This window comes from Carcharodon carcharias, chromosome 7 (assembly GCF_017639515.1).
Source record: "Carcharodon carcharias isolate sCarCar2 chromosome 7, sCarCar2.pri, whole genome shotgun sequence".
In the NCBI taxonomy this organism is placed as follows: domain Eukaryota; kingdom Metazoa; phylum Chordata; class Chondrichthyes; order Lamniformes; family Lamnidae; genus Carcharodon; species Carcharodon carcharias.
The window spans coordinates 16466199-16493505 of record NC_054473.1 but is presented as its reverse complement, the minus strand read 5'-3'; the positions used below and the strand labels follow the sequence as shown (position 1 = coordinate 16493505).

The 27307-nt window shown below is 40.6% G+C and overlaps 1 protein-coding gene across 3 annotated transcripts in view; it reads left to right on the top strand.

Annotated features, from left to right (window-relative positions):
- LOC121279849 (transforming protein RhoA-like) overlaps positions 1-16078 on the top strand; it is a 39723-nt gene extending 23645 nt beyond the window's left edge. For 2 of the 3 annotated variants that reach the window (XM_041191305.1, XM_041191306.1), the window contains exons 2-5: positions 7776-7933; positions 9119-9239; positions 13426-13556; positions 14941-16078. In XM_041191305.1, coding sequence (XP_041047239.1) covers positions 7778-7933; positions 9119-9239; positions 13426-13556; positions 14941-15114 — 582 coding nt within the window. In that variant the 5' untranslated portion in view covers positions 7776-7777 and the 3' untranslated portion in view covers positions 15115-16078. Of the gene's footprint in view, positions 1-5342; positions 5416-7775; positions 7934-9118; positions 9240-13425; positions 13557-14940 lie in introns of those variants that run through there. The other variant, XM_041191303.1, reaches the window with a different exon arrangement.
- Positions 16079-27307: the final 11229 nt, after the last annotated feature.

The window sequence follows — 27307 nt, the reverse complement described above, 5'->3', positions numbered from 1 at the left end:
TTGAAGTTCTCCTAACATTTCAGTGTACTACTAAGGGAGTGCTGCACTGTCGGAGGTGTCATCCTTCCGATGGGGCATTAAACCAAGCCTCTATCTGCCTTTTTCCAGGTGAACATAAAAGACTCGTGGAATTATTTTGATGAAGGGCAGAGTAGTACTCCCCACCTTAACAAAGTGTCCTCGCCAGCATTAATAGTTCCTTTGACTAAAACCACTTAAAATGATTTATCTGGTCATTGTCACATTCCTGTTTGTAGGACTTTACTGTGTGCAAGTTGGATGTCATGCTTCCTACGTTACAATGATTATACTTCACATGTGCTTGGAATGTTGTGAGGTCATGAAAGGCGCTGTATAAATGCAAATCTTTCTTTCTAAAAATGCCACTGTGAAGTTGGTTGCTGAGTATGCAAGTTAGCTATGATGACTTGCCCCATGAATTCCCTCTTTTCCCTGTATTACCTGTAATTTGCTAGCTCCAATTCTGCTTTCCAGCTCACATTTGAAATGATAAATTGTCATTCAACATTAGAACTTGTCGCTGAAATTTGGTTGTCAGCGTTATCGATGTTGTGGCTTTTGATCATGAAGATTTAATTTGTAGTAACAGGAATCCTGCTTGCTGCTCAACCTTACCTTAAGGGAACTATAGCCAGAAGTAAAGTTGAAATTTGTGAAGTTGGAATGATAAAACAAAATGGTGATACAAATCGTTATACTGTGACCAGTGACTTTCTATTTCAGGTTAGCTATAGAGTTTTCACTTGGCAAAGTCAACAGCAGAACTAGGCAAGTTATTTCTAATCTACATCATGCTGAGAACATTTTAAAATAGTTTTTGTTGTTTGAGGAGGATTTATTTTTAAATTCCTTGTAGAAGAAATGTTCTTCATGAGACTTGATATAGAAATACCTCAAAAGGTGTTGCATCTATATCAGCAGCCAATGTGATTTAGCCTTGTATATTTTGATGGCCAATTCCATTCTCTAGTTTGGTATTCTGATTTTTTTTCTTGGCTTGCTGCGTTATCTGCCAGATGCTGATTTTCAGTGTTTCCCTACTTTTGCTGCTTTTATTTTGTATGATCTTGTATGCTTTTTTAGCTGGCTGCACACCTCCCACAACCTGCAACAACCCCAAACTAAATGGGAAATGGTGCAGGAGACATTTAACTGGGACAATTCAGACTGCGTGAATGCATACCCCTGATTCCTGCACAGAATCATGGCATTGGCACATAGATGTATGTGGCTACTGGGAAACATGCATACTGCCTTTGTAACATTGCCAATTCTCAGTTCATATATTTAAAAGAAGCACTTAGTTGTCAGCAGGTCTGACAGTATCTTTGGAGAGAAAGACAGTTAACATTTCGAGTCCGTATGACTCTTCATCAGAACTAAAGAAAAATAGACGTGGTGAAATATAAGCTGTTTAAGGGGGGGTTGGGCAAGTGAAGCTGGATAGAGGGCCAATGATAGGTGGAGGCAAAGGAGAGATTGCAAAAGATGTCATAAACAAAAGGTCAAAGGGGTGTTAACGGTGGTGATATCAGCTCAAGGATGTGCTACTGGTGACATTAAGGGTAGAAAACAGGATGAGCAAGTGATAGATAGCCCTAGTGGGGGGGAGGAGATCGAAATAGGCTAAAAGGTGGGGATAAAACAATAAATGGAAATATATTTTAAAAATAATAATAGAAATAGGTGGTAAAAGAAAAATATATAAAATAAATAAAAATAAAATGTAAAAATTATAATTTTTGGAAAAAAAGGGGATCAAAAAGGGGTGAGGATGGGGGAGAGAGTTCATGATCTGAAGTTGTTGAACTCAAAGTTAAGTGCAGAAGGCTGTAAAGCGCCTGATCGGAAGATGAGGTGCTGTTCCCCCAGTTTGCGTTGAGCTTCACTGGAACATTGCAGCAGGCCAAGGACTGACATGGGCATGAGAGCAGGGTGGCGTGTTGAAATGGCAAGCAACAGGAAGGTCTGGGTCATGCTTGTGGACAGACCAAAGGTGTTCCGCAAAGCGGTCACCCAGTCTGCATTTGGCCTCTCCAATGTAGAGGAAGCCGCATTGGGAGCAGCGAATGCAGTAGACTAAATTGAGGGAAGTGCAAGTGAAATGCTGCTTTACGTTAAAGGAGTGTTTGGGCCCTTGGACGGTGAGGAGAGGGGAAGTAAAAGGGCAGGTGTTGCACCTTCTGTGGTTGCATGGGAAGGTGCTGTGGTCGGAGGTTGTGATGTAGGGGGTGATGGAGGAGTGGACCAGGGTGTCCCGGAGGGAACAGTCCCTACGGAATGCTGACCAGGGGTGGGGTGGGGTGGGGGGTGAAGGGTGAAGGGAAGATGTGTTTGGTGGTGGCATCATGCTGGGGTTGGCGGAAATGGCGGAGGATGATCCTTTTGAATGCAGAGGCTGGTGGGGTGATAAGTGAGGGCAAGTGGGACCCTATCATGTTTCTGGGGGGGAGAGGAAGGTGTGAGGACAGAGGCACAGGAAATGGTTCGGACACGGTTGAGGGCTCTGTCAACTGCCGTGGGTGGAAAACCTCAGTTAAGGAAGAAGGAAAACATGTCAGAAGAACTGTTTTGGAAAGTGGCATCACTGGAACAGATGCGACGGAGGCGAAGGAACAGAGAGAATCCTGCTTTCTACCCTTAATGTCACCATTAGCACATGCTGTAGCTTATATCACCACTGTCAACACCCCTTTGACCTTTTGTTTTTGACATCTTTTGCAATCTCCCCTTTGCCTCCACCTATCACTGGCCCTCTATCCAACTTCACCTGTCCAAACCCCCTTAAACAGCTTATATTTCACCCCATGTCTATTTCTCTTTAGTTCTGATGAAGAGTCAAATGGACGCAAAACGTTAACTGTCTTTCTCTCCACAGATGCTGTCAAACCTGCTGAGTTTTTCCAGCAATTTTTGTTTTTGTTTCAGATTTCCAGCATCCGCAGTATTTTGCTTTTATTTCACTTAGTTGTCAACTTCCACAAACTTGGTGGACAAAACGTACCAATCAAAATGGCAGCAGAAGGAAACAACTTGTATAAATACATTGCCTTTCATGACTTCAGAACATCCCAAAGAGCTTCACAGCTAATGAAGCACTTTTAAAGTGCATTTTGTTCAGTGCTTCTATGTCCTTTTTTCAGTATGGATAGCAGAACAGTGCACAGTACTTTTAACTGCAGCCTGGCCAGGGCCCTATACAATTAACATAACCATTAATTTTCAATTTTATATCCTGAGAAATCAGTCCCAGTGCTTTGCTAACCTTTTCAATTGCTCTGCTGACTTGTGATTCTGCTTTTAATTATGTGCTCACCAGTATCCCTAGGTCCCTATGTTCTTTTAGTTTCCCAAATGCAAAGGTGTAGGTGATGTTTCCATTTTTGTTGTCAAATTGTATCACCTCACATTATGTCTTTGTTCAAACTCATTTGCCACTTAACTGCCCAGTCTGTGTTTTTTCTGATCTTTTTGTATTATGTTGCATTCTTCCTCAGTGATAGCTAAGCCACACGCCCTTGTTCTGCCAAGTTTGATGTATCATCTGTCGCAGTGCACTAGCTCTTATTGATCTGTCGGCGTGGGCACATAAATCCCTTTGATCCTCTGCAGCTCCTGTCTCCCGCCGTAAAGAAAATATTCTGATGTGTTTCTCGGATCCAAAGTGGATTTTCTCATGCTGAATGCCGTCTGCCATAGTTTTGCCCATTTACTTTGTCTCTCTCTATAACTTTCTATTCTTATCTAAACAGCTTGGCGTGCTTCAGTGAGAGCAGTGCTGCTCATTGTGTGGTTTATTTCAAAAATGGTTGTTATTTAGAACCTAATCCAATTCCTGGTGGTTATTGAGAACCTAACCCAATTCCACTAGGTAAGCCTGGAGAATTTTCATTTTCCAAGTATAATTTTGATACTTTTGGAAGAAAAATCTGCATTCTCTCCGAGTCTGTACTTTATTCCTATAAAACTCTTCCATCACAGCCTTTTATATTGATTTGTTAGCCAGCATTCCTTCAGACAGACCTTCATGGAATGTAGCAACGTTTTGAAGATTGCTGGTGTCCACAGCAAACAGTGTTCTTGGGCAGGTCAAAACAATTACTGTACTGCCTTCTCTTCGTCACAGTCAACAACAGCCACAGGCGAAGCCATAAAGATTATTGCGTGTCTAAGCAGTTGGATCAAAATTTAAATTGATTTTTTCACAGTAAATGCACTGAGATTTTATATTGCTTTTAGAAGCTGTAGAGTTGCGAGTTGACATCATCTGGTAGTACATGTATAGAAAATGTAGGCACCTGCAGTTTAGCTACCTATGCTCAGTAAGGGAGGCGATGCCTCCGTATGCTTCTTGTACCCAGGAAACTGATGGCAATTTCCTTAATCGTGTAGTCTGTGTCGCCTCAGCTCAATGTCTGAAATGTCTGATATTGGAAGCCAGCATCTATTTCCACTGCACATGGTCAGTTTAGTCAACCAGCAGATCTTACAGCCTATGTTTTCTTTATCTTTTTTATTACTTGATTTTCCACATGATATCATGGAGGTTAGTGGCTGGTTAGCTCAGTTGGCTGGATGGCTATGGTGTGGTGTAGTACTAAGCCTATGGCATGGGTTCAGTCTCCTTACCAGCTAAGGAAGATTTTGGGGCCTGCCTCCTCACCTTGTCCCATAATGATATCATGACATGAGCCATGATTAGCAACACGAGAAGTAGAAGTAAGAGTAAACCATATGGCCCATTGAGCCTGCTGCACCATTCAATGTGATCATGGCTGACCTTAGCCTTCAACTCCACTTTCCTGTCTGCTCCGCATTTTCCTTGATCCCCTGAAAGATCAAAAATCTGTTTGAGAGAGAAGAGAGTGATGAGTTGCAATCGAAGACCTAAGTGACAATTCTTGAGACCCATGAATAGGAGACTCCAGTGCCAGAGGCAGAGTTGTTTTTATTAGTTGACAGCATGTTGGTGGGAACACTGCAAATCAGTATTGACCCGCACCCATTTCTCCCTGTACAGGTCTAGTGAGAGCTGAAAACAGCAAATGAATAGCAATCCTTGCATTTATGCAGTTAGTTATGTTGTTAGAATACCACAAAGCACTTCACACATTAGACTGATTTTTAAGTGTTCAAATTGTCATTTAGACAGATACATGAAATTATGATTTATATTCAGTCCTATTGCACAGACGCAGGTCTAGTGGGTGGTACCACTAGCAGCAGAAGTGCCTGGAGGTGGTTACTTTATTTTAATATTTATGACTCTGTTGGTTCCGCATGCCATTTCCTTCTGGTTCTGACATGCAATCCACCCATTGGAACAGGTATTCAGGGTTGCTTGGCACTAACAAGGATCCTGGAGGTCGTCGAAAGAACATAGTAATATAAATAGTAAGTATATTTCAGCCATTTCTAAGTTTTTCTTCAGTTTCTTGTTTTCTTTAACGTTAGAACTTACATTCTTTTGAGTTTTTGAGCCAATTTTTTTTGTCCCCAGCGCCACCAATGCTGGCTTGAATAGACTACACAATGGAACTATTCCTCCCCCCCACCCCCGTGCCCCCATCTGACATGTCTGGAGTAAAGAGGGCCTTCTGCAAGGATGCAGGTTAGGCTGCACAAGGTGCCACATATGGGAGAAAACATCTTGCTTTAGCAGACCAAAAGAAGCTGCAACAATAGATCCCAATGCTAATGCCAGAACAATGTGCGGAATTCTGCAAGTTTTCAGACATTTTGTAGTGCAACCCACGAGTTAAGGTTATATGGAGAAAAAGAAATGAATAAAGCATTAAAAGAAATCAAGTTCTGACATCAATTTTGAACACTTCATTTTCAAAATGATGCTGATTTGTTGAGGGTTCAAGGTAGAATGACACGGGGTTTTGAGCATTTAAGTATTAGAAACCAGGTTAAACGTGTTTGAACTGTTTTGGAAGGAATGGCTTGCAGGGACTAGATAGAAAGGATTTTTTTGGCAAGTTTCAGTAAACATATTTGCATGGAAATCTGTGGTATGGAAAGAACTTTGTTTGCTATACTGTCATCTCTGAATTTTCAATCAGCAGTCGCCTTGTTTGCCTTTAGGGTGGATGATTTGGGCTCTACTAGTGAAGCAGAAAGATATGAAGAAAAATTTTAAAAATCTGTTTTGGAAAGTATTGTTTATATTTGTAGAGTTAACACAAAATCAAATCACAGAATCTTAAGAAATAGAAGGCAAGTGTTGTCCAAGTTTACTATAAAAATAATTACCACTGCCCCATTTTTGTGGAATGCTAACAATATTTCTCATACGTAATACTTCTGCATTTTGTTTGCAGTTCCTGCTTCTGTTTCTAAGTAACAACAGCTGAAAATTTTGCTTTGTATGTGCATTCATTTAACAATTCTGTTTACTACGGTTTCTTTTATTTTTTTTCTAATCTTGTGCCATACTTGGCTTGCATTATTTATTCCCTTGAATGAGCAGAGAATACATTTGCGTGAAACTTGGATATCTAAATTCATTCTGACAAAGGTTTTGAATCAGAAATTTGTTCGCAAGAAACAATTCTTTAAAAGCATGTGAATAAGATAATATTTTTATATCAATTAACTTCTGTGAAGTGCTGGGGAAGCTTTTTTTAAATCTGGGTTTGGCCTGAATACTCCTCACCACATTATTCTTGTTGAGAACTTGGAAGTTTCTTTTTAATCTAAAGATTGTGTTTCAAGGTAAGGCTTTTAGACTGTTAGATCAACATGCAAGAATGCTATTCTCTACCCTGTACAAAAGCATAGTAATAATAATGATGTAATCTCTACTTACAAAGTTTATAAGTTTGTACTGTAAGGATTGATTGAGTGAGATCTGGGAATTGTGGTAAAATTGTTTTTTATTCTCTCTTTCCACCCCCCCCCCCCCTTGCCATTTTAAAAAGACTGAATATTTCACAATATTGGATTGACTCTCATTAGCCTTCATATTACCACCCACTTGAGAGGAGCAACTGGAGGCTTCCTTTAGGACCTCACAAGCTGGCAGAAACCCATTTTCTGTCCTTCACCAATGCCTGGCCTTCATACACTAATTCTCATACAATTATGCTGTCGTAATTGGCAACCTCACAGATAGAGAATCTGCAGAAACCTGTATGCTCACCACAGTATGCTAGAGCTCTGACGCACTGAGCTATTGTGCCACCCACATTTTTCAAAGACATTACATCAGTTAACTTACTGATGCACCCCATTGTCCTTGCTGAGAATTGTCTAAACCTATAAAGTAGGACTTATTATTGGTAAGAAATAAATGTGTGCCTGAACAAATGACGCTTCTAATTTGTATTTAAACATATTGACAACTGTCTTATTTGTGCTGTATTCCAAAATATTGGCTCATCTAAAAATTATTCAAACTTTTCAGAGCTTCTATATTATCAGAGAATTGCATTACTGGGAGCAGAAATAAGCTGTATGGGACACTAGAAGCCCTAGGTTCATTTTCCAGTCTGTACTAAATTCGTTGTTTTGAGTCATTTGACCAACTACAATTGACCTTGGTGTTCCTAGCAAGAGGTCCCAGTAGTACTCCAGATCCAACTGCATTTTGAACTTCTCAAATCTAAATGAATTTGAATGAATGAGATCTTAAATATCTGCAGCATTTTAAAAGAAAAATCTCCTGATATTTAGAATGGTACATAGCTGGAAAAAAAAATTGATTTGTCCTGTAGTGGTTATGTAATTGTAATTTTGTCCTTTTGCAGTGATGGCTGCCATACGCAAAAAACTGGTTATAGTTGGTGATGGTGCCTGTGGGAAGACATGTCTACTAATCGTCTTCAGTAAAGATCAGTTTCCCGAGGTGTATGTTCCAACGGTTTTTGAAAATTATGTAGCAGATATTGAAGTGGATGGAAAACAGGTTGGTAGTAAACAATAGAAGGTTCCATTGTTTGGTGCATTATAGATGTAACATCATTTACAAGATTTTAATGACCATATTCTGTTGCCTGACATTCTGTATAAGGCCAAAATCCATCTTATATATACAGTTTTCCCTTTTCTCATTTACTTGTGTACATTAATATACCTTCTCAAAATTGGGGTGGGAGAGGAAGGGGCTGGTGGATGGAGCATTGATCAGAGTGCCACATAAGTTGTTTCTCATCTAAACTACTCATGGAAACCATTGCTCCTAAACTGAATGAATACTGTAGGCCAAACCTCTTTCTCTTCATGATGAAGTGATTTTTTAAAAACCATTCTCAAAAGTTCTTTTGTACCCGTTTAAGTTTTTTTTGAACTAGCAGCCACAATATGTTTCTCCTCTCACGTGCATGAGTTGGAGTAGCAGAATGGTTTTTGAAATTGATGTCAAGATCCAGATATTATTTAGACTTGCAAACAGCTTTCCGTGCATAAACTAGACCTCCGGCCCAACTGATCTTTTTATGCTCCATCCCACTTCTCTTCATCCAACCCTATCAGCGCACCTTCTATTCCTTTGTCCCTTGTGCTTATCTACTACTTGAATGCGTATGTACTTTTTGTCTCAGCTACTCTTTGTGGTAGCAAGTTCCACAATTGAACCACTCTTTGGTTAAAGTATATCTCCTGTATACCCTGTTAGATGTATTGTTGATTATCTTATATTTATGGTCTCTAGTTTTGATACTGGAATTATATAAAGAAATGTGAAGTTGGTGGGTTGAGGCACACTAAATAAAGGAAGACTGTATCTTTTTTGTGCTCCATCTGACTTGAGAAATCTTGATCCTAACACACAATGCAAAATGAAAATGTGTTTCAGCCTTCAAATACCCTTCTGAGCTTAATTTTTCAACGGCGTCAACTTAATTAGTAGCTCATTGATTCTTGAGTAGAACATTCACCCACTGTTTTGAGTTCCTAACAATGTTCACCTTCTCTGGAAAATTGTGCTTAGCAGACCCTTTAGAAGGGATTGCTGGAATATGGGCAAGTTTGTTTTCTTGAATGGAAAAAGGCTAGTTTGACCTTCTGTCCAGTGTATATTACCACAGTGCATGGAGAGAATTTTAAGTATTCTACATTTAAGATTCTGAAAATTGATTACTTTCTTCTCCAGGTTGAATTGGCACTTTGGGACACAGCAGGACAGGAAGATTATGATCGACTTAGGCCTCTCTCCTATCCAGATACAGATGTTATTCTAATGTGTTTTTCTATTGATAGCCCTGACAGTTTAGGTAAGGATGTGCCTTTTTTTTATACTGGGTGGTATGAGCAATTACTCTCTCTCTTATCCGTTGGTTACATATATCAGGGTTTTTATTTTGTTTGTTTTAAGACATCATTCAGGTTTGCATAATTAGAAATTATTTCCTTTTTAACGAAGGTTAATCATTTTAATACAAGAGAATTTTAAAGTAGTTAAAGCCTGTTAAATAGAAAATCAAAGTGAATTGTGATGCCACATTTTTGAGAAGGATATATAGCCATAATTTTAATTATTTGAGGATTTTACAAATGAAAAGTGCGCAACTTACCAATGATAACTTTTTTTTAAAGGTCTGTCTCCAGACTCTATTGTTCATTATCTTGTAAAGTAATATCTATAAGATGATGTGCTAACTAAAATCTTGTTCTACAGTCACACTACAGTTAGCCTGCCATGTCTTTGGCTTTAATCCTACGACTGCATTCCTTGCAGAGGGTCTTTTAGCTGTTCTTTTTACGTACCATTGCTATTTAAATGTCCTCTGAAATGGCTTAGCAAGCCACTCAGTTGTATAAAACCATTAAAAAGCCTAAAAGGAATGAAACTGGATGGACCACCCAGCATCAACTTAAGACACCGGAAGCGACAGTGGCAAACTCAGCCCTGTTGACCCTGCAAGGTCCTCTTTTAATAACATCTAGGGGTTTGTGCCAAAATTGGGAGAGCTGTCCCACACTAGTCGAGCAACAGCCTAACATAGTCGTACTTGCAAAAGATGTCCCAGACGCCACCATCGCCATCCCTGGGTATGTCCTGTCCCACTGCCAGAACAGACCCAGAAAAGGGTGGTGGCACAGTGTATACAGTCAGGGAATTGCCATGGGAGTCCTCAACATTGACTCCAGACCACATGATGTCTCATGGCATCAGGTCAAACATGGGCCAGGAAACCACCTGAGGGGTATCGTCCCCCCTCAGCTGATGAATCAGTGCTGTTCCATGTTGAACACCACTTGGATGAAGCACTGAGGTTGGCAAGGGTGCAGAATGTACTCTTGAGTGGGGGACTTCAATGTCCATCCCCAAGCGTGGCTCGGTAGCATCACTACTGACCGAGCTGGCCGAGTCCTAAAGGACATAGTTGCTATTCTGGGTCTGTGGCGAGTGGTGAGGGAACCAACAAGAGGGAAAAACATACTTGACCTCACCTGTCTGCATACTGCAAATACATCTGTCCATGACAGTATTGGTAGGAGTGACCACCACACAGTCCTTGAGGAGACTAAGTCCCGTCTACTACCACTACCACTGTGCTAAATGGGATAAATTTCAAACAGGTCTAACAACTCAAGACGGCGCATCCAAGAGGCACTGTTGGCCATCAGCAGCAGAATTGCACTCAACCACAATCTGTAACCTCATGGCCTGGCATATCCCCCCACTCTACCATTACCACCAAGCCAGGGATCAACTCTGTTTCAATGAAGAGTACAGTAGGGCATGCCAAATCAGCACCAGGCATACCTAAAAATGAGATGTCAACCTGGTGAAGCTATAACACAGGACTACTTTGTGCCAAACAGCTTAAGTAGTAAGCGATGGACGGAGCTAAGCAATTCCTCAACTAATGGATCAGATCCAAGCTCAATCCTGTCACATTCAGTCATGAATGGTGGCGGACAATTAAACAGGTCACTGGAAGAGGAGACTCCACAAATATCCCCATCCTCAATGATGGGGGAACTCAGCACATTAGTACAAAAGATGAAGCTGAAGCATTTGCAACAATCTTTAGCCAGAAGTGCCATGTGGATGATCCATCTCGGCCTCCTCCAGAGCTCCTCAGCATCACAGATGCCAGTCTTCAGCCAATTCGATTCACTCCACATGATATCAAGAAACAGTTGAGGGGACTGGATACTGCAAAGGCTGTGGGCCCTGACAATATTCTTGCAATACTACTGAAGACTTGTGCTCCAGAACTTGGCCTGACCCTAGCCAAGCTCTTCCAGGCATGTCCTGTCCACAAAAAGCAGGACAAATCCAACCCAGCCAACTAACGCTCCATCAGTCTACTCTCATCAGTAAAGTGATGAAAGGGGTCATCAACAGTGCTATCAAGTGGCATTTGCTTAACAATAACCTGCTCACTGATGCTGCCAGGGCCATTCAGTTCCTGACCTCATTCCAGTCTTGGTTCAAGCATGCACAAAAGAGTTGAACTCCGGAGGTGAGGTGAGACATCAAGGCAGCATTTGACCAAGTGTGGCATCAAGGAGCCCTAGCAAAACTGGGGTCAATGGGAGTCTTGGGCGTGGGGGGGTGTCATGTCTAGCACAAAGGAAGATGGTTGTTGGAGGTCAGTCACCTCAGCTCCAGGACATCACTGCAGGAGTTCCTCAGGGTAGTGTCCTAGGCTCAGCCGTCTTCAGCTGCTTCATCAATGACCTTCCTTCCATCATGAGGTCAGAAGTGGGGATGTTCACTGACGATTGCACAATATTTAACACCATTCATGACAACTCAGATACTGAAGCAGCCCATGTCCATAAGCAGCAAAACCTGGACAATATACAGGCTTGGGCAGACATGTGGCAAGTAACATTCATGCCACATAAGTGCCAGGCACTGACCATCTCCAGCAAGAGAGGATCTAGCCATTGTCCCTTGACATTCAGTGGCATTACCATCACTGAATCTTCCACTATCAACATCCTAGGGAGTTACCATTGACCAGAAACAGAACTGGACTAACCATATAAATACTGCGGCTACAAGAGCAGGTCAGAGGCTAGGAATTCTGTGGTGAGTAATTCACCTCCTGACTCCCCAAAGCCTGTCCACCATTTACAAGGCACAAGTCAGGAGTGTAATGGAATACTCCCCACTTACCTGGATGAGTGCTGTTCTAACAACACTCAAAAAGCTAGACACCATCCAGAACAAAGCAGCCCACTTGATTGGCACCCCATTCACAAATGTTCACTCCCTCCACCACTGGTGCACAGTGAAAGCAGTGTGTACCATCCTCAAGATGCATTACAGGAACTCGCTAAGTCTTCTTAGACAGCACCTTTCAAACCCATGACCGCTACCGTCTAGAAGGACAGGGCAGCAGACACATGGGAACACTACCACCTGGAAGAGACTCACCACCCTGACTTGAAATATATCACCGTTCCTTCACTGTTACTGGATCAAAATCCTGGAACACCTTCACTAACAGCACTGTGGGTGTACCTACACCACATGGACTGCAGCGGTTCAAGAAGGCAGCTCACCATCACCTTCTCAAGAGCAATTAGGGATGGGCAATAAATGCTGATCTAGCCAGCGATGCCCGCATCCCATGAATGAATAAAAAAAAACTCCTTTCAAAATAATACCGAGAATACTGATATCTTGGGGGAGAAACATCATGAAAGTCCAGGTTCTTAAAAAATAATTTTTTCTGAGCAGGGTTCAGCTTTAAAATCATCTGTTTGAAGGTGGCAGGACAACTTAAAAGAGTTATTAAACCATATGGAATCCTGAGCTTAATAGATAGAGGCATAGAGCCTCTATCTTAATAGATAGAGCCAGGAAGTTAAGCTAAACCAAAACACTAGTTTATCTGCAGCTGGAGTAATGTATCCAATTCTGAATACTGCACTTAGAGAGGATGTGAAGGCTTTGGAGCAATTTCAGAAAAGATTTACTCAAATGGTTCCAAGGATGAGGGATTATACTAAAACAGACTGGAGAAGCTGGGGTTGTTCTGTTTAGAGCAGAGAAGGCTAAAATGAGATTTGATAGAGGTATTTAAAATCAGTAAGGATTAAGATAGTTTCACTTTATTTACTCCATCTCCAGTGGCTGAGGGGTCGATAACTAGAGGGACAGATTTCAGTTGATTGAATAAAGAATCAGAGGCGACATGAGGAAAAACCTTTTTTTACATGATGATTAGGAATTGGAATGCACAGCCTGATATGGATATATATCCAGATTCAATAGTAACCTTCAGGAGGAAAATGGATAAAAACCTGAAGGAGAAAAAATTGCAGGGATGAATGGAAAGAACTTGGGAGTGAGACTAACTAAAAGGCTCTTCGAAAGCGCTGATACAGACTTGATGGACCAATTGACTGCCTCCTGTGCTCTAGCATTCTATGATTTTATTTCATAACATAAAATCATATCTATTTTATTACTTCTCTCTCTCTCTGAATTAGAAAATATCCCAGAGAAGTGGACTCCAGAAGTGAAACATTTTTGCCCTAGTGTGCCTATTATCCTTGTTGGGAACAAAAAAGACCTGCGAAACGATGATCACACACGGAGGGAACTGGCAAAGATGAAGCAGGTTAGTGGAGAAATATAGGAAGAAAGAGATGAGGTTCATCAATACCAGCTTTTAAAAATAATTGATTGAATTTTCCCAGCCCATTGGTGATGGGTTAGAAGGTAGAGGGGCTGGCAAATGACGACAGGAGGGGAGCCTGACATCTTGTTGCCAGCATGCTATATTGCCAGTGCTTGGAAACTGAAGTGGCCAATTAAAGGCCACTTATTGCCTCCGCTGGTATTATGCCTGCATAAGGTGGCCATCTGCTACATGGGGAGACAACCAGGTTCTTTGGGAGTAGGGGAGCCCTTGACGGGAACTCCAAGGCCCTTGGAGGAGCCTCATAGCAACAACACTGCCAGTGCTCCACAACTTTCCCCAGCCACTGGACCCCTGCTACAAGGCTCCCAGCTGCCCCCGACTACGCTGACCTTTCTTCGAGGACGCCTTTTTCACCAGTGATGCAGCCTCAGCAAGTGGTGGTGCTGCTGAGCTGCTGGCCCTTTGATTATCCTGGTAGCTCTTGAAGGTGGGCCACCATCTTTGTTTGGATATGGCAGCCCCGGCAGCAGAGGCTTATGATGCCCTAAGGTTCCAGTCACCCAAAGTGGGATTGGCTTCCGCTTTCAGCTCTGGTGACAGGACTTAACCATCATGAATAAAATTCAGCTCAATGAGCTAATGCTTCAGATTGAGAGTCATATCAGTAAAGGGTACTCACACAAAGTGTCAACTTATTTTTTTCCACTTCAGCCATAAGTTTCTTATATCCCACATTCTCTGCTTTCATTTTGATCTAGCGCTCCCTGTTATTTTGTTGTTCGATTTTATGTGAATATAACTCTGAAGTTTTGTTTTTTCATGATACAAATTTTTGGGAGATGCTAAAACAAGCAAAAAAAAAAGAGAAGCTTTTAAGGTTGTCAGTCCAGTGTGTATTTTTCACTTTTTTCCTGTGGGATGATTTTTCAAAGAGGGGGACTACTTATAGGAAAGTTGATCTTGATGCACCTGACACTTCCACTGTAGTTCTGGTAACTGATTGCCTATCCATTGTCTTGTCCCAGCAGATACAGTGGGACTCCATGTTGACAGAATTTTCAGCATGCCAAACTTGGAGAACTTGAATAAGTTCTTTTGGACCTTTTTTTTATTGTTAAAAATCTACCCTACTAATGACTAAATTTGATGACCCTCACCTGTAGTAAGTTGGGAATGTGTAGATATGCCTAGAACTAATATCAATTTTCCTTTTGCAGGCTAGCAAACTTGGATATGAATTCTACATTTCTGTATAATATTTTTGAAGTAATCCTTTCTTTCTTTCTTTCTCTCTCTCTTTCTCTTTTGCTCATGCCCTCCTCCTCTTTTGCTCGCGTGCTCTTCCTCCTCGCTTATACAGGAACCTGTGAAACCTGAAGAAGGCAAAGAGATGGTCACCAAGATTTGTGCATATGGGTACATGGAATGCTCAGCAAAAACTAAAGATGGAGTGAGAGAAGTCTTTGAAATGGCCACGCGGGCTGCCTTGCAAGCTAAGCGTCCTAGGCATAAGGCTTTTTGCAGTGTTCTATAAAGCAAAAATGCAAACCAAGTGCACCCTACCACCCATTTACAGTCACTTGATTTTTAAAAATATCTTGAATTGATGTTTGTTAAACTTAGTACGATAGTGTCTTGATTATACTGGCCTTTCATTTACCTGTAATACCGTTCCTGACAGCTCCGTTTGCTATCAATATTTAAAAGCCAATCAAGGTTTTTCTTTCCTAGCTCACTGGTGTGCTGATGTATAGCTATGGTCAATTTTACAATATGCATGTATGCACCTAAACTTTGGTTAGCCATTACTGTTAAGTTTTTTTTTGACCTATCTACTTTACATGATCAACAAGTGCTGCCTTACTGGTAGGAAATAGCATTCTGTCAGCCTGTATTGCTCCACATAAAACCAAACCAAGAAGTGAATTTGCCACAATTGTTTATAGGTGTAGCTTAATTCAACTTTTGTATAATTGGATTTCATAACGCTAATACTGTAGCCTCAACTGAAATTTTTAAGTGTATTGGAAAAATAAAAGTTGAATTCCTTTGTATAAAAGCTTGGTAACTTTCTGAAACGGATCAGTGATGTAAACCAAATTGGGCTCTAACATACTTGGGTACAGTATGACGATTTTAATCAGGGAAGGCTAAGAGTTGAGGAAAGGCAGGGGGGCAGGGTTTCTTTTGGCTCTCAGACAGCTTGCTGATTAAATGTGAGTTGTTTAGTTTGTGAGGAGTAAAGCTGGGCAGCAGCTCAATAAACGGATTGGCGTGGTCAACACCACCATGCATTTGATGCCTTCTATTTATCATATGTTAGTATATGTACTGCCTGCCTTTATGATTTGTCTTTAACATTGGAAATGTTTTCTGAGGTTCTGAATGTGCCTCACTTGCAGTTTACTAGGTGTGTTGTTATTTTTTTTTGGCTGTATCAGTAAATAGTTACCAGCAATACTAATAGCAAAATAAAAGCCAGTTTTTTAAAAAAAAAACAAACGGTGGGTCTATTCTTTTACACTTCCTGTCAATGTTGTGGTTGTATTAATAAAAAAAATAAAGCACTAGTATACCACTTTCTTTGCACTGTTCAAATAATTTTAACCCTTAAAACTACCAGAAAAAGATCTGAGTTGATAGCTTTGTAAACTGTTAGCTAATGCACAACACTGAAATGCAAGTTATAGTAATGACACTACTTAAACGCCAGTAGTTATACTGCTCTAAAATATTTAAGCACTTAATATGCAGTTTGAAGAATGTTTTAAAACACAATTCTGCCCACCATTTTTTAAATTTAACTTGAATCCTACGTTTTTTTTTTCAATTCCTTCTTAGAACTTACAGTACCAAAACAGGCCATTTAACCCAACTGGCCAATGTCAGTGTTCATGCTCCACACCGCCTCTACCCATGCTGGTTTGTCTAAGCATATTCTTCTATTCCTTGCTCAGGTAGTTATCTAGCTTTCCCTTAAATGCTTCCCCTACTTGAATATGCTTTCAATACTATATTTTCCTATTTAAAAAAAATCTTAAAACTCTTTATTTTCCACATTTTTCCCATCTGGCTCTCGTTCTTCATTTCTGGAGGCAGAAGCCTCTTTTTAAGAAAAAAGTTGCTGTAATTTGCACCCTGTCTAGCTAGATTGTATGTTTTCAGTCAATTGAATTGCAGAATTTAAAGATTGATGTGTTTAAATCATAGATGCCAGTGAGCCTTTTGACTGAAGGAGTATACTTGTCAGAGTCGCTGGAATTTTATGGTGCGCAGATAAATTAACTGCTTTGAGGTTGACATTCAAGCAGCCAAAATTCTTCAGTCTGCTTAGTTTAGCTAAAATAAAAATTGTATTTCATCATGTCAATGTAGTTTTGGGCTAAAGAAAGAACAGCTCTATCCAAATTGAAACGCACATTGCAATACATTGAGTTTGCTTGAAAGTTCCATTTTATAAGGTATACGCCACCCCTTCGAAGGCAAAGGGAGGTAGCGACTCTTTTCCTCTGCAGTTATAACACCATCTGCTTTAGTATTATCAAGACTTAGATTGGGAACTGGGCAGATGGAAGTGCAAAAGTGTACCATCAGTATGGTATGTCGGTTTGAGGCAGTAACAATTCACGTTGCCTTAAAAGTGTGTTTTTAAACAATACAGAGAAACTTAGGATGTGCTTCCCCCTCATTTTTACTTAATTCTTGATAGTGTTAGTAAAGGAGAAGGAGAGAAAAGGAATATAGAACTGCGTAAAAGACCTAAGAATTGTAATTATTAACTTGCTTTATCCAGGCCCTCAGCTCTCGAGGTGAGAGTTACTTCCCTTGACTTCAAGGCAGTGTTTGACAGTGTGGCATCAAGAGGCCCTAGTAAAATTAGTCAGTTGGAATTGGGGCAGGGTGGTGGGGGGAATCTCTCCACATAACCAGCACAAAGGAAGATGGTTGTGTTTGTTGGAGACCAATAATCTTAGCCCGAGGACATTGTTGCAGGAATTCCTTATGGTAGGCCCAATCATTATCAGCTGTTTCATTAATGATTTTCCTTCCATCATAAGGTCAGAAGTGGGGAGGTTCATTGATTGCGCAGTGTTCAATACCATTCCTCAGAGACTGAAACTGTCAGTGTCAATATGCAGCAAGACCTGGAAAACATTCAGGCTTGAACTGATATGTGGCAGGTAATATACCACACCAGTGCCAGGCAATGACCATCTCCAACAAGAGAGAATCTAACTATCTCCCCTGGGCATTCAATAGCATTACCATCACTGAATCCCCCACTATTAACACCCTGGGAGTTACCATTGACCAGAAACTGAACTGGACTAGCCATATAAATACCGTGGCTATAAGAGCAGGTCAGTGGTTGGGAATTCCGCAGTGAGTAAGTCATCTGACTCCCCCAGAACCTGTCCACCATCTATGCGGCACAGGTCAGGAATGTGATGGAAAACTCTCCACTTGCCTGGATGAATGCAGCTCCAACAATACTCAAGAAGCTCAATAACATCTAGGACAAAGCAGCCATCCACCACCTTAAACAGTAGCAGCAGTGTGTAACATATAGAAGTTGCACTTCAGGAACTTGCCAAGCCGCCTCCAACAGTACCTTCCTAACCTGCCAGCTCTGCACCTAGAAGGACGAGGGTGGCAGACGCATGGGTACACCACCATCATCCAGTTCCCTTCCAAGGTACTCACCATCCTGATTTGGAACCATATCACCTTCAATGTCACACGATCAAAATCCTGGAACTTCCTAATAGTACTGTTTTGAGGAATGTCTCAAAGGAGGAAAAGGACGGAGGGAATTCCAGAACTTCAGGCCTCAGTATTGAAGGCTTGGCCACCAATAATAGAACAAATAAAATCAGAATTGGAGGAGTGTAGATATCTGGGAGGGTTGTATAACTGGAGGAATTAGAGATAGGGAGGGGTGAGGCCATGAAGGAATTTGATAAGGAGTGCACAATTTAAAAAAAAAACTTAGTTTTGGTCATAATATACTTGAAGCAAACGTAATTGGGAGAAAATGACAACATGTTGTAGAGGCAAGGCAGGCTATTCGTGAGTGTGTAGCAAAGGACTACTGAAGATGTTTTGAAGGAGACGTATCTTCACCTATTCTGGGCAAGTGTTGATGGATTCAAATCTTTAGGTGTGGTGAGTAGCAAATGAAGGAGGATGCCTATCATTTTTACTTAAAACCAGAGATTCAAGTTCATCAAGTCCTTTTAAAACAGACAGTTAAGACATGCTGGTTATAGAATCAGAGAATGATATAGCACAGAAAAAGGCCATTTGGCCTCTCGCATATGGAAATCAAACTAATTGTATTTGATTGAAGTGTAACTATATGTGAATCACTAGGTTGATATGAAACGTCTGCATATAATTAATTTTCCTCCCTCGTAAAGCTAAGTAGATGCAGCTAATGAAGGCCCTTCATCATGAAACATAATATTAGCTCTCTTGTGTAACCACATAACAGAGGTTATGAAATGATTATAAAACTAAATTACAAAGTGATTCCCCCTCGCCCCACTAAGGACTACTGAAGATGTTTTGAAGATGGAGGAGACGTGTCTTTACCTACTCTGGGCAGGTGTTGATGGATTCAAATCTTTAGGCATGATGAGTAGCAAATGAAGGAGGACGCCTATCATTTTTACTTAAAACCAGAGCATTATGCTGCGCTCACTTCATGAGTGGAAATTGCATCAACCTATTAAGGGACATTCTTATTTACTATAAATGGAACTTTCTGTTTACCTTTTTAAGTTGTCTCTCCAGAGTTTTCCAAATCAATGATGTGAGACTAGAATAGTTCAGAGGAAGTTAAATCTGGGACTGGGTAAATGTAGCAGTTCAGCATTATTGCTAAGGGCAGAAAATGCTGGAAATCTACAGGAGGTAGACCAGCATTGGAGAAGTTAATGTGTTCAGTGTAGCCCATGGAAATTCTCAGTGAAAATGAAGGAAGCAACGCAATGTAAGGATTAAACTGACCCAACCATTGATGGTTAGCAATAGTTTTAACGGTGCAGAGGAAAATGCAACCTGCAAATGTTTGGAACAAAATAAAACTGATATAATGGACTACGTTACCAGAAACTAACCTGAATTTGTTGGCTATCTGATCAAAGGATGGGGTTTGCTGGCCAAATGCAGATTCATAATATAAGGATCTGACTCAGTTTAAAAGAAAGATTTAAAATATTGGAATTGACCATCCAATTTGCCCTTTACCACCATCCTACTCTACTGCTGAAGAGTAGCAGCACCTCAAATCTAGCATTTCTAACAATGCATTTAATTTTTTAATAGCAAATTATAGAGCTGTTTTTATATTTCTAGTATTGTAAAGCTGATCTTGTAAAAGTACTAAGACCAGCAAACTTTTTATTGACCAGACACTGAACCTGGGCCTGAATTTATATGGTTTAATACCACATCATATAATACTGTGGATCAGACAGTGTTAGGGTTCTGATTAACTTGGCCAACTGTTGGCCCCAAGCCCATAAAAGCGGCACTTATTGAGGTTCTGTGAAAGGCACTATTGGTATGTGCAGGTGCTGTACAAGAACTCATTTTTCTTTCCTGTGGAAAACTTTCTTGTACGATATTGCAGGGATAGCCCACCAGTTTGAGGTGGGTATTAGAGCACCAGTTTCTGCCTTTAGCTATACCACACGCAAACTGCAAAATTGAGATTTTCTTCCTATTCTGAGTAAGAAAGTGCAAATAAGATGATTTGCATAAATAAGTATTCTATTTTTCAAAACATATTTTATGGAAGTGAAAGGCAGATACCCTTTCCATTATTTTTCTCCTCAATCATGATGTCTCAGCTGAATTCTATTTTATCTGCTTACTTTCACACACTCACAAGCATCAATCCCCAAACAGTGAATTCACAAGATTAACTCATAAACAGGAAGTTCTTAGCAGCACCTCTATCAGATTTTTCTTTCAGTTCTTCTCTCATTTACTTCTAGCAAAAAAATGTTTCCTTGGAGTAGCCTCTCCCTAGCTGGTACAACTCAGATTATGAAATATAGGCAGTAGCAGATCAAACCTACGCCCTCCCACTCCTTGTTGCTAAGCATTAGTACTCCAGCATAGTACGCAGTCTTTGAATTCCTACTCAATCTAATCACAACCTGAGTTTAAAAACATAAAGTTGTGATTGTAACTAACTACGTAATAAGTATGAATCAACATTCAAGATTTCTCACTACAGTCAGTCATAACATTCTTTGCAGCTGATTAGAAACATAGCATGTTGGCAGAGTTTTGGTGAGTGGCGGGAAACAACTAAGAGCAGAGCAGGGCTTAAAATAATGCGAAGAATGAGACCTCACTGGGTGTGTACAGGAATCAGTGAGAGCGGAGCAGGGCTTTAGCCCAGAGAGAGACTTTGCTTGATGAGCATGGATTTTAAGGGAGGGATAAAATAGTTCAATAGCATCAATACTAGATTACGGTATTTGATGGGTTGATTTTGATCGGTGCCTCCCAAATACCTTTCAGTTCTTGTTGATGACACGAGTTGGTCTTACAGTATTTAGTTCACTGGCTGAGCACTTGCCTTTTAATGCCTCTAACAGCGATTTTTCCCTTTTGCCCCTTGACAGGGATTTTCAATGAGAGAGCAGGGTATAGAGATATGAGAAGGAAAAAAACCAGCTAGCTATTACTGTGGAATTACTGGAATCTTCCAAACACAGGATTTAGAGGTTTTAGGTCATGTTCCTTCTAAGTTAGGAGCTATTCTGCTGCACTGCTCTCACACAAAACCTGCTCACCTGGTCAGGAGCCAATTAAAACTTTGTTGCCAGGCAGCTCCCGTGGTCTAGGAATCTTTCCGGCACCAACCTGTCTTTCACGGCACACTCTGTTCCAGGACTGCAACATTGTATATATCTCTCATCCTGTTCCAGTGGACATATCTTTCAAAATGCAGCCATTGTAATTTTAATCCACAGTCCAACAGAAATAAAAAGATATGTTCCTTACGTGCCTCCACTCTTAAAAGAGATGAAATACCATTTCAAAAATGTGTTTCATCACAAGGTATGTGACACATGGACAAAAAAATGTAAGACTTACTTTAATTCATCTTTCCTCCCCCTTACACAATCTTATACAATCTTCAGCATTTCTTACCCCTTTAACTAATTTTAATATTTTACACCTGGGACAATGCATCTGTGATCACATTATCTTTGCTGGCAATGTGAATAATCTTTACATTGGACAGTTGAAGCAATAGACTCCATCTAAACAGTCTCGCATTTCGAGTTTTAAACTTTTCAATGAACACCAGTGGATTATGGTTAGTGTAGATTAGTGTTTCTTTGTTATCGTGTCAGACATAAACTTCAAAGTGTTGAACAGACAACAGCAATGCTGGAGTTTCTTTTTCTACTGTAGAGCACTTCCTTTGACATTGATTTAGTTTCTTGGAAAAGAACCCCACCGGCTACTCTGTCCCTAATTTATCATCTTGGAATAGGACTGCACCTACCCCCAAGTCGCTGGCATCAATTACCATTTTAAAAGATTTGATAAAGTCAGGGGCAGCCAACATTGGTTCATTTATTAAGATTGCCTTCAGCTTTTCAAAGGCTGCTTGGCATTCTGCTGACCTTGCCACTTTTGTCTATTTTCTTAACAAATTGGTGAGCGGTACAGCTATTGTGCTGAAGTTAGGCACAAACTTCCTATAAAACCTACACATTCCCAAAAATCTTCAGATTTCTCTTTTAGTTTTAGGAATAGGAAATTCTACTAGAGCGTTCAGTTTTGCTTTTCTTGGCAACGCTTGCCCTTGTCCTACAATGTGACCTAGGTAAGCTACCCTTGCTTTTGCAAATTCACTTTTGGCCAGCCAACTGCAATTGCTTAAACAGGTCCTCTAATTGCTTTACATGTTCTTCCCATGTGTTACTATATATTACGACATCGTCTAAATCAATCACACAGTTAGGTACTTCAGCTACTACTTGATTCAAAAGTCTCTGGATTGAGCTGGAGTGTTTTTAAACCCAAATGGCATGACTAGACATTGATACAACCCACTTAGTGTAACAAAGGCAGATATTTCTTTAGCCCTTGATGTTAATGACACTTGCCAGTACCACTTCAATAGATCAATTTTATAAAGAAATGAGACACTGCCAACACTAGCGATGCAATTTCTAACTGAGGAAATGAGTATGATTCTGCCCTCGTTACTACATTCACTTTCCTTTGGTCTATACAAAATCTAGTGGATCCATCTGGCTTAGCATCCAATACTACCGGTGAACTCCAGCCACTTTGGCTAGGCTCAATCAATCGATTGTCCAGCATATATTGGATCTCTGTTTGTAACTGAGCTTGCTTTTCTGGGCTCAACCGATTATGGTGTTGTTTTATCGGCACTGAGACTCACGTCATGTTTAGCTAACATAGTACATTCATGTGTATCCCGACAAATTCACTTATACTTTCTAAGTAACCTTATTAGATCTTTCCTTGGTTCTTCCTCTAAATAAGAAAACACAATGTCTAACTGTCCCAGTATTGTCATATTGGCTAGTCGAATTGTAGAAGTTTCATTTTGGGCACTCTGTATTTCTCCTTCTACCTTGCCCTTAACGTCTCTTCATTCCTCCACTCCTCCTGCCACCTGGCACACTTGCTCTGTCTTATCATCTTCTCTGTGATGATATTGCTTCAGCATGATTATGTGACATAACCGTTTCTTCTTTCTACGCTCAGGAGTATCTATCAGATAAGTCACTTTACTAACTCTCCTAACTATCCTGTAGGGGCCACTAAATTTCGCTTTCAGGGGTTCACCCTGCAAAGGCAACAATACCAATACTTCACCTCCTGCTTGGAATGCACCCCCCGTCGTGACAAGTTCCATCACAGTGCTCACCCACACCCTCCAACAGTGCAAAGACACATAACTCGGTGGAACCTAGCTCTAGAATAGGCACGAGATCACACACTGGTGAACATAGTGCATAGTCTGATCCACAGCAGGTGGCAGCAGGGACTTCCCAATTCCCCAACATTCAGAGGACATCAGGAGCCTGTTGAGCCCGAGTCAGATATGTTCCTTACATAAGGGTAATTAATAGTAGTGAGGTTTATTAGCAGTAGCAATGTTATTAATTAATAGATAGAGGAATGGCAGGGCTGCTCCAACCTCTAACACATCCTGTTCTATGTGGGGACTGAAGGACATGGGATGACCATTTATGCAGGAAGTGTCATTAGTTGCAGCAGCTTGAGCTCCAGGGTTCAGAACATGAGCAGCAACTGGTGTTACTGTGGTGCATCCATGAGAGTGTCTTGCATATGTTATGGCACTGCCAATGGTAAATGCTGAGCTGCTCAAATACCAGAGGGAAACTTGAAGAAGCTGCCAAAACAATTTGCAATTTGTATGTATTTCAAGATGCGGGCTTTGAATTCAGCAGTAAGAAGACCACCTGTTTCCTACAAAACTAAATCAAACCTTTATTAATAGAAGAAACAATTTGAAGCACATACATAGATCTACAAATTACTACTATGATAACTTCTAAATCCCCCAGTTAACCTAACTCCCAGGTACACTGTCATTAAGGCAACAATAAGACACATAGATTTTAAGACCCAGGCAAAGTAACACACAATACCCTGAACAGTCAAATTCAAAGTGAGTTTTTCTCAGGTTCAGTTCTTTGTAGACAGCAGCTTGAGGCTTAGATGCTAGGGGCTTTCACACATGTGTTAAATCTTAGAATGCCTGCCCTTACACACAGCCTTCACTCCTTTATACATATTTTCCCCTTTGAATGTAAATTCCCATTATTTCATTATGTTTTTGGACTTTACCTCTCTAATAATAAAAAAATCTATCATAGTACCAATTTTACCAGTAATCTTTGGGAAATATAAACACACTCTTTCTTAACTTCTCCTGGTTAGGTGAAACATTTTACCCCCTCCTTTAAATTCAAGCTAGTCTGGTTTATTTAAAAATGCAAATGTTCCCTTTACATCTTACATTCTAAAACTTCACCATGTTTACCTACTTAACATTTCAAACCTAGCTTATCTTCTGATACATCAAAGCCATAATTCAATTAAGTCACATGCGCACACACACACACACACACACACACACACAGACATAGAAACAGACCCAATTTTTACTCTACAATAAATTCCAATAACGTTATGAAAATTACTATATCTTCCCGCCAAATAGCACGTTTATAGTTGTGGTCACCATGCAGCTTAAGAGCAGCAGGGAGAGGGGGAATGGGTGGCCACCAGACAATAAAGTAGAAACACACTGGTAGTGCAGGATTCCCCAGAGTGCTTGATACTTATGAAAGTGGTCGTTCATCTGATGAGTGCAGCCACAGCCAAGTCCATGACGCCATGAGTGGCTCAGCTGTGCAGAAGGGGCATGGGAACGTAGAAGGAAGACTGGAAGAGCAATAATGATAGATGATTCGATAGGGGTACAGGTAGGCCTTTCAGTGGCTGCAGAAATTAATTCAGGATAGTGTGTTTCCTCCCTGGTGCCACTTATTGACTACGAAGCACCCTGAGCGGGGAGGGTGAATAGCAGCCCTGGTGCACAATGGCGCAAACAACATAGGCAGAAAGAAGAATGTGATCCTGCAATCAGAATTTAGGAAGCAAGGTAGGAAATTAGCATGCAGGACCTCAAAAGTAGTAATCTCTGGATTACTCCCAATACCACGTGCAAGTGAATATAAAAATAGGAAGATAAAGCAGATGAATGCATCGCTGGAAAGCTGGTGCAGCGGAGAGGGCTTTAGATTATTGGGACAGGACATTGGGGAGATGGGACCTGTACAGGCCGGATGGGTTGTATCTAAACAGAGTCAGGACTGAGTTACTTGCAGGGCGATTTACTAGTGCTATTGGGAGGGTTTAAACTAACTTGGTCAGGATGTGGGAACCAGGAGGAATTATCAGAAAAGGAATTCAAAGATACATAGAGACAGATAGCACTAGAGTAGGTATAAGTTATTAGGTAGGGTCAGCATTAGGGAGAAAGTAAGGTTTAAATCAGGGTCGATGTGCATTTATGTGAATGCATGGAGTGGTTAATAAGATTGATGAGTTACTGGTGCAGAATGCCATGTGGAAATGTGATATTGTGGTTATAACAGAGACATGGCTCAAAGAAGGGCAGGGCTGGGTGTTAAATATTCCTGGATACAAGATGTTCAGGAAAGATAGGAAAGGAAGAAAAGGGGAAGGGGTGGCAATATTGATTAAGGAGAGCATTACAGTACTGGAGAGAGGATATCTCAAAGGGGTCAAGGATAGAATCTATTTGCCTAGAGCTAAGGAACAAAAAAGGTGCAATAACATTGCTTGGTGCCGATTACAGGCCACCAATTAGTGGAAAGTATGAAGAAGAACAAATTTGCGAGGAACTTACAGAAAGGTGCAAGTGTTATAAAGTAGTTATAATGGGGGTTTTAATTATCTGTATATAGACTGGGATAGTAGTAGTGTAGAGGGCAGAGAGGGACAAGAGTTCCTAGAATGTGTTCAGAAAACTTTTCTATGTTTCCAGCCCAATGTGAGGGGGGGCACTGCTAAACCTGGTTCTTGGGAATGAGATGGGCTAAGTGGATGAAATATAAGTAGAACATTTGGGGAACAGTGGTAATTGTATCATAAGGTTTAGATTGGCTATGGAAAAGGACAAAGGACAATATAGAGTAAGAATAGTTAACTGGGGGAAAGCCAACTTTAATGGGGTAAGAATGGACCTGGGCAGAATAAATTTGATTCAAAGGTTGGCAAGAAAAACAATAGCTGAACAATGGACTACCTTCAAAAAAGAGAGTTTGGATATGGTCAAGGTATATTCCCTTGAAATTGAAAGGCAGGGCAAACAAATTCAGGCCTCCCTGAACGACAAAAGAGATAGAGATTAAGGTGAAGAAGAAAAGGTCTGCTTATGATAGATGTCGGTGGATGATACAATGGAGAACCAGGCTGAATACACAAGGTTCAAAGGGGAAGTGAAAAAGCAAATAAGAGAAGCAAAAAGGGAAAAGGGACTGGCAGCTAACATAAAAGGGAATCCCAAAGTCTTCCAAAGGCATAAAAATAGTAAAATGGGTGGTAAAAGATAAAGTAAGGCCAACTAAGGACCAAAAAGGTGTTTTACACATGGAGGAATTGGGAATAGCTGAGGTATTAAATGAATACTTTTCATCTGTCTTTAACAAGGAAGAAGATACTACCCAGGATATGATGAAAGAGGAAGTAATTAATACACAAGAAAGGTTTAAAATTGATAAGGAGGAGGTATTAGATAGGCTTTCTATACTTAAAGTTGATAAAGCACCAGGACCAAATGAGATGCATCCAAGGATACTGAAGGAAGTGAGAGTGGAAATTGCGGAGGCACTGGCCATAATTTTTCCTGTCTTCCTTAGACTCAGGGGTGGTGCCAGAGGACACTGGCAAATGTTATTCCCTTGTTTAAAAGGGGTGTGAAGATAAACCCAATAACCACAGGCCAATTAGTTTAACTTCAGTGATGAGGGAACTTCTAGAAACAATAATTCAGGGCAAAATTAATAGTCACAGGGACAAATACAGGTTAATTAAGGAATGCCAGCACTGATTCATTAAATAAAAATCATGCTTAATTAACTTGCTGGAGTTTTTTGAAG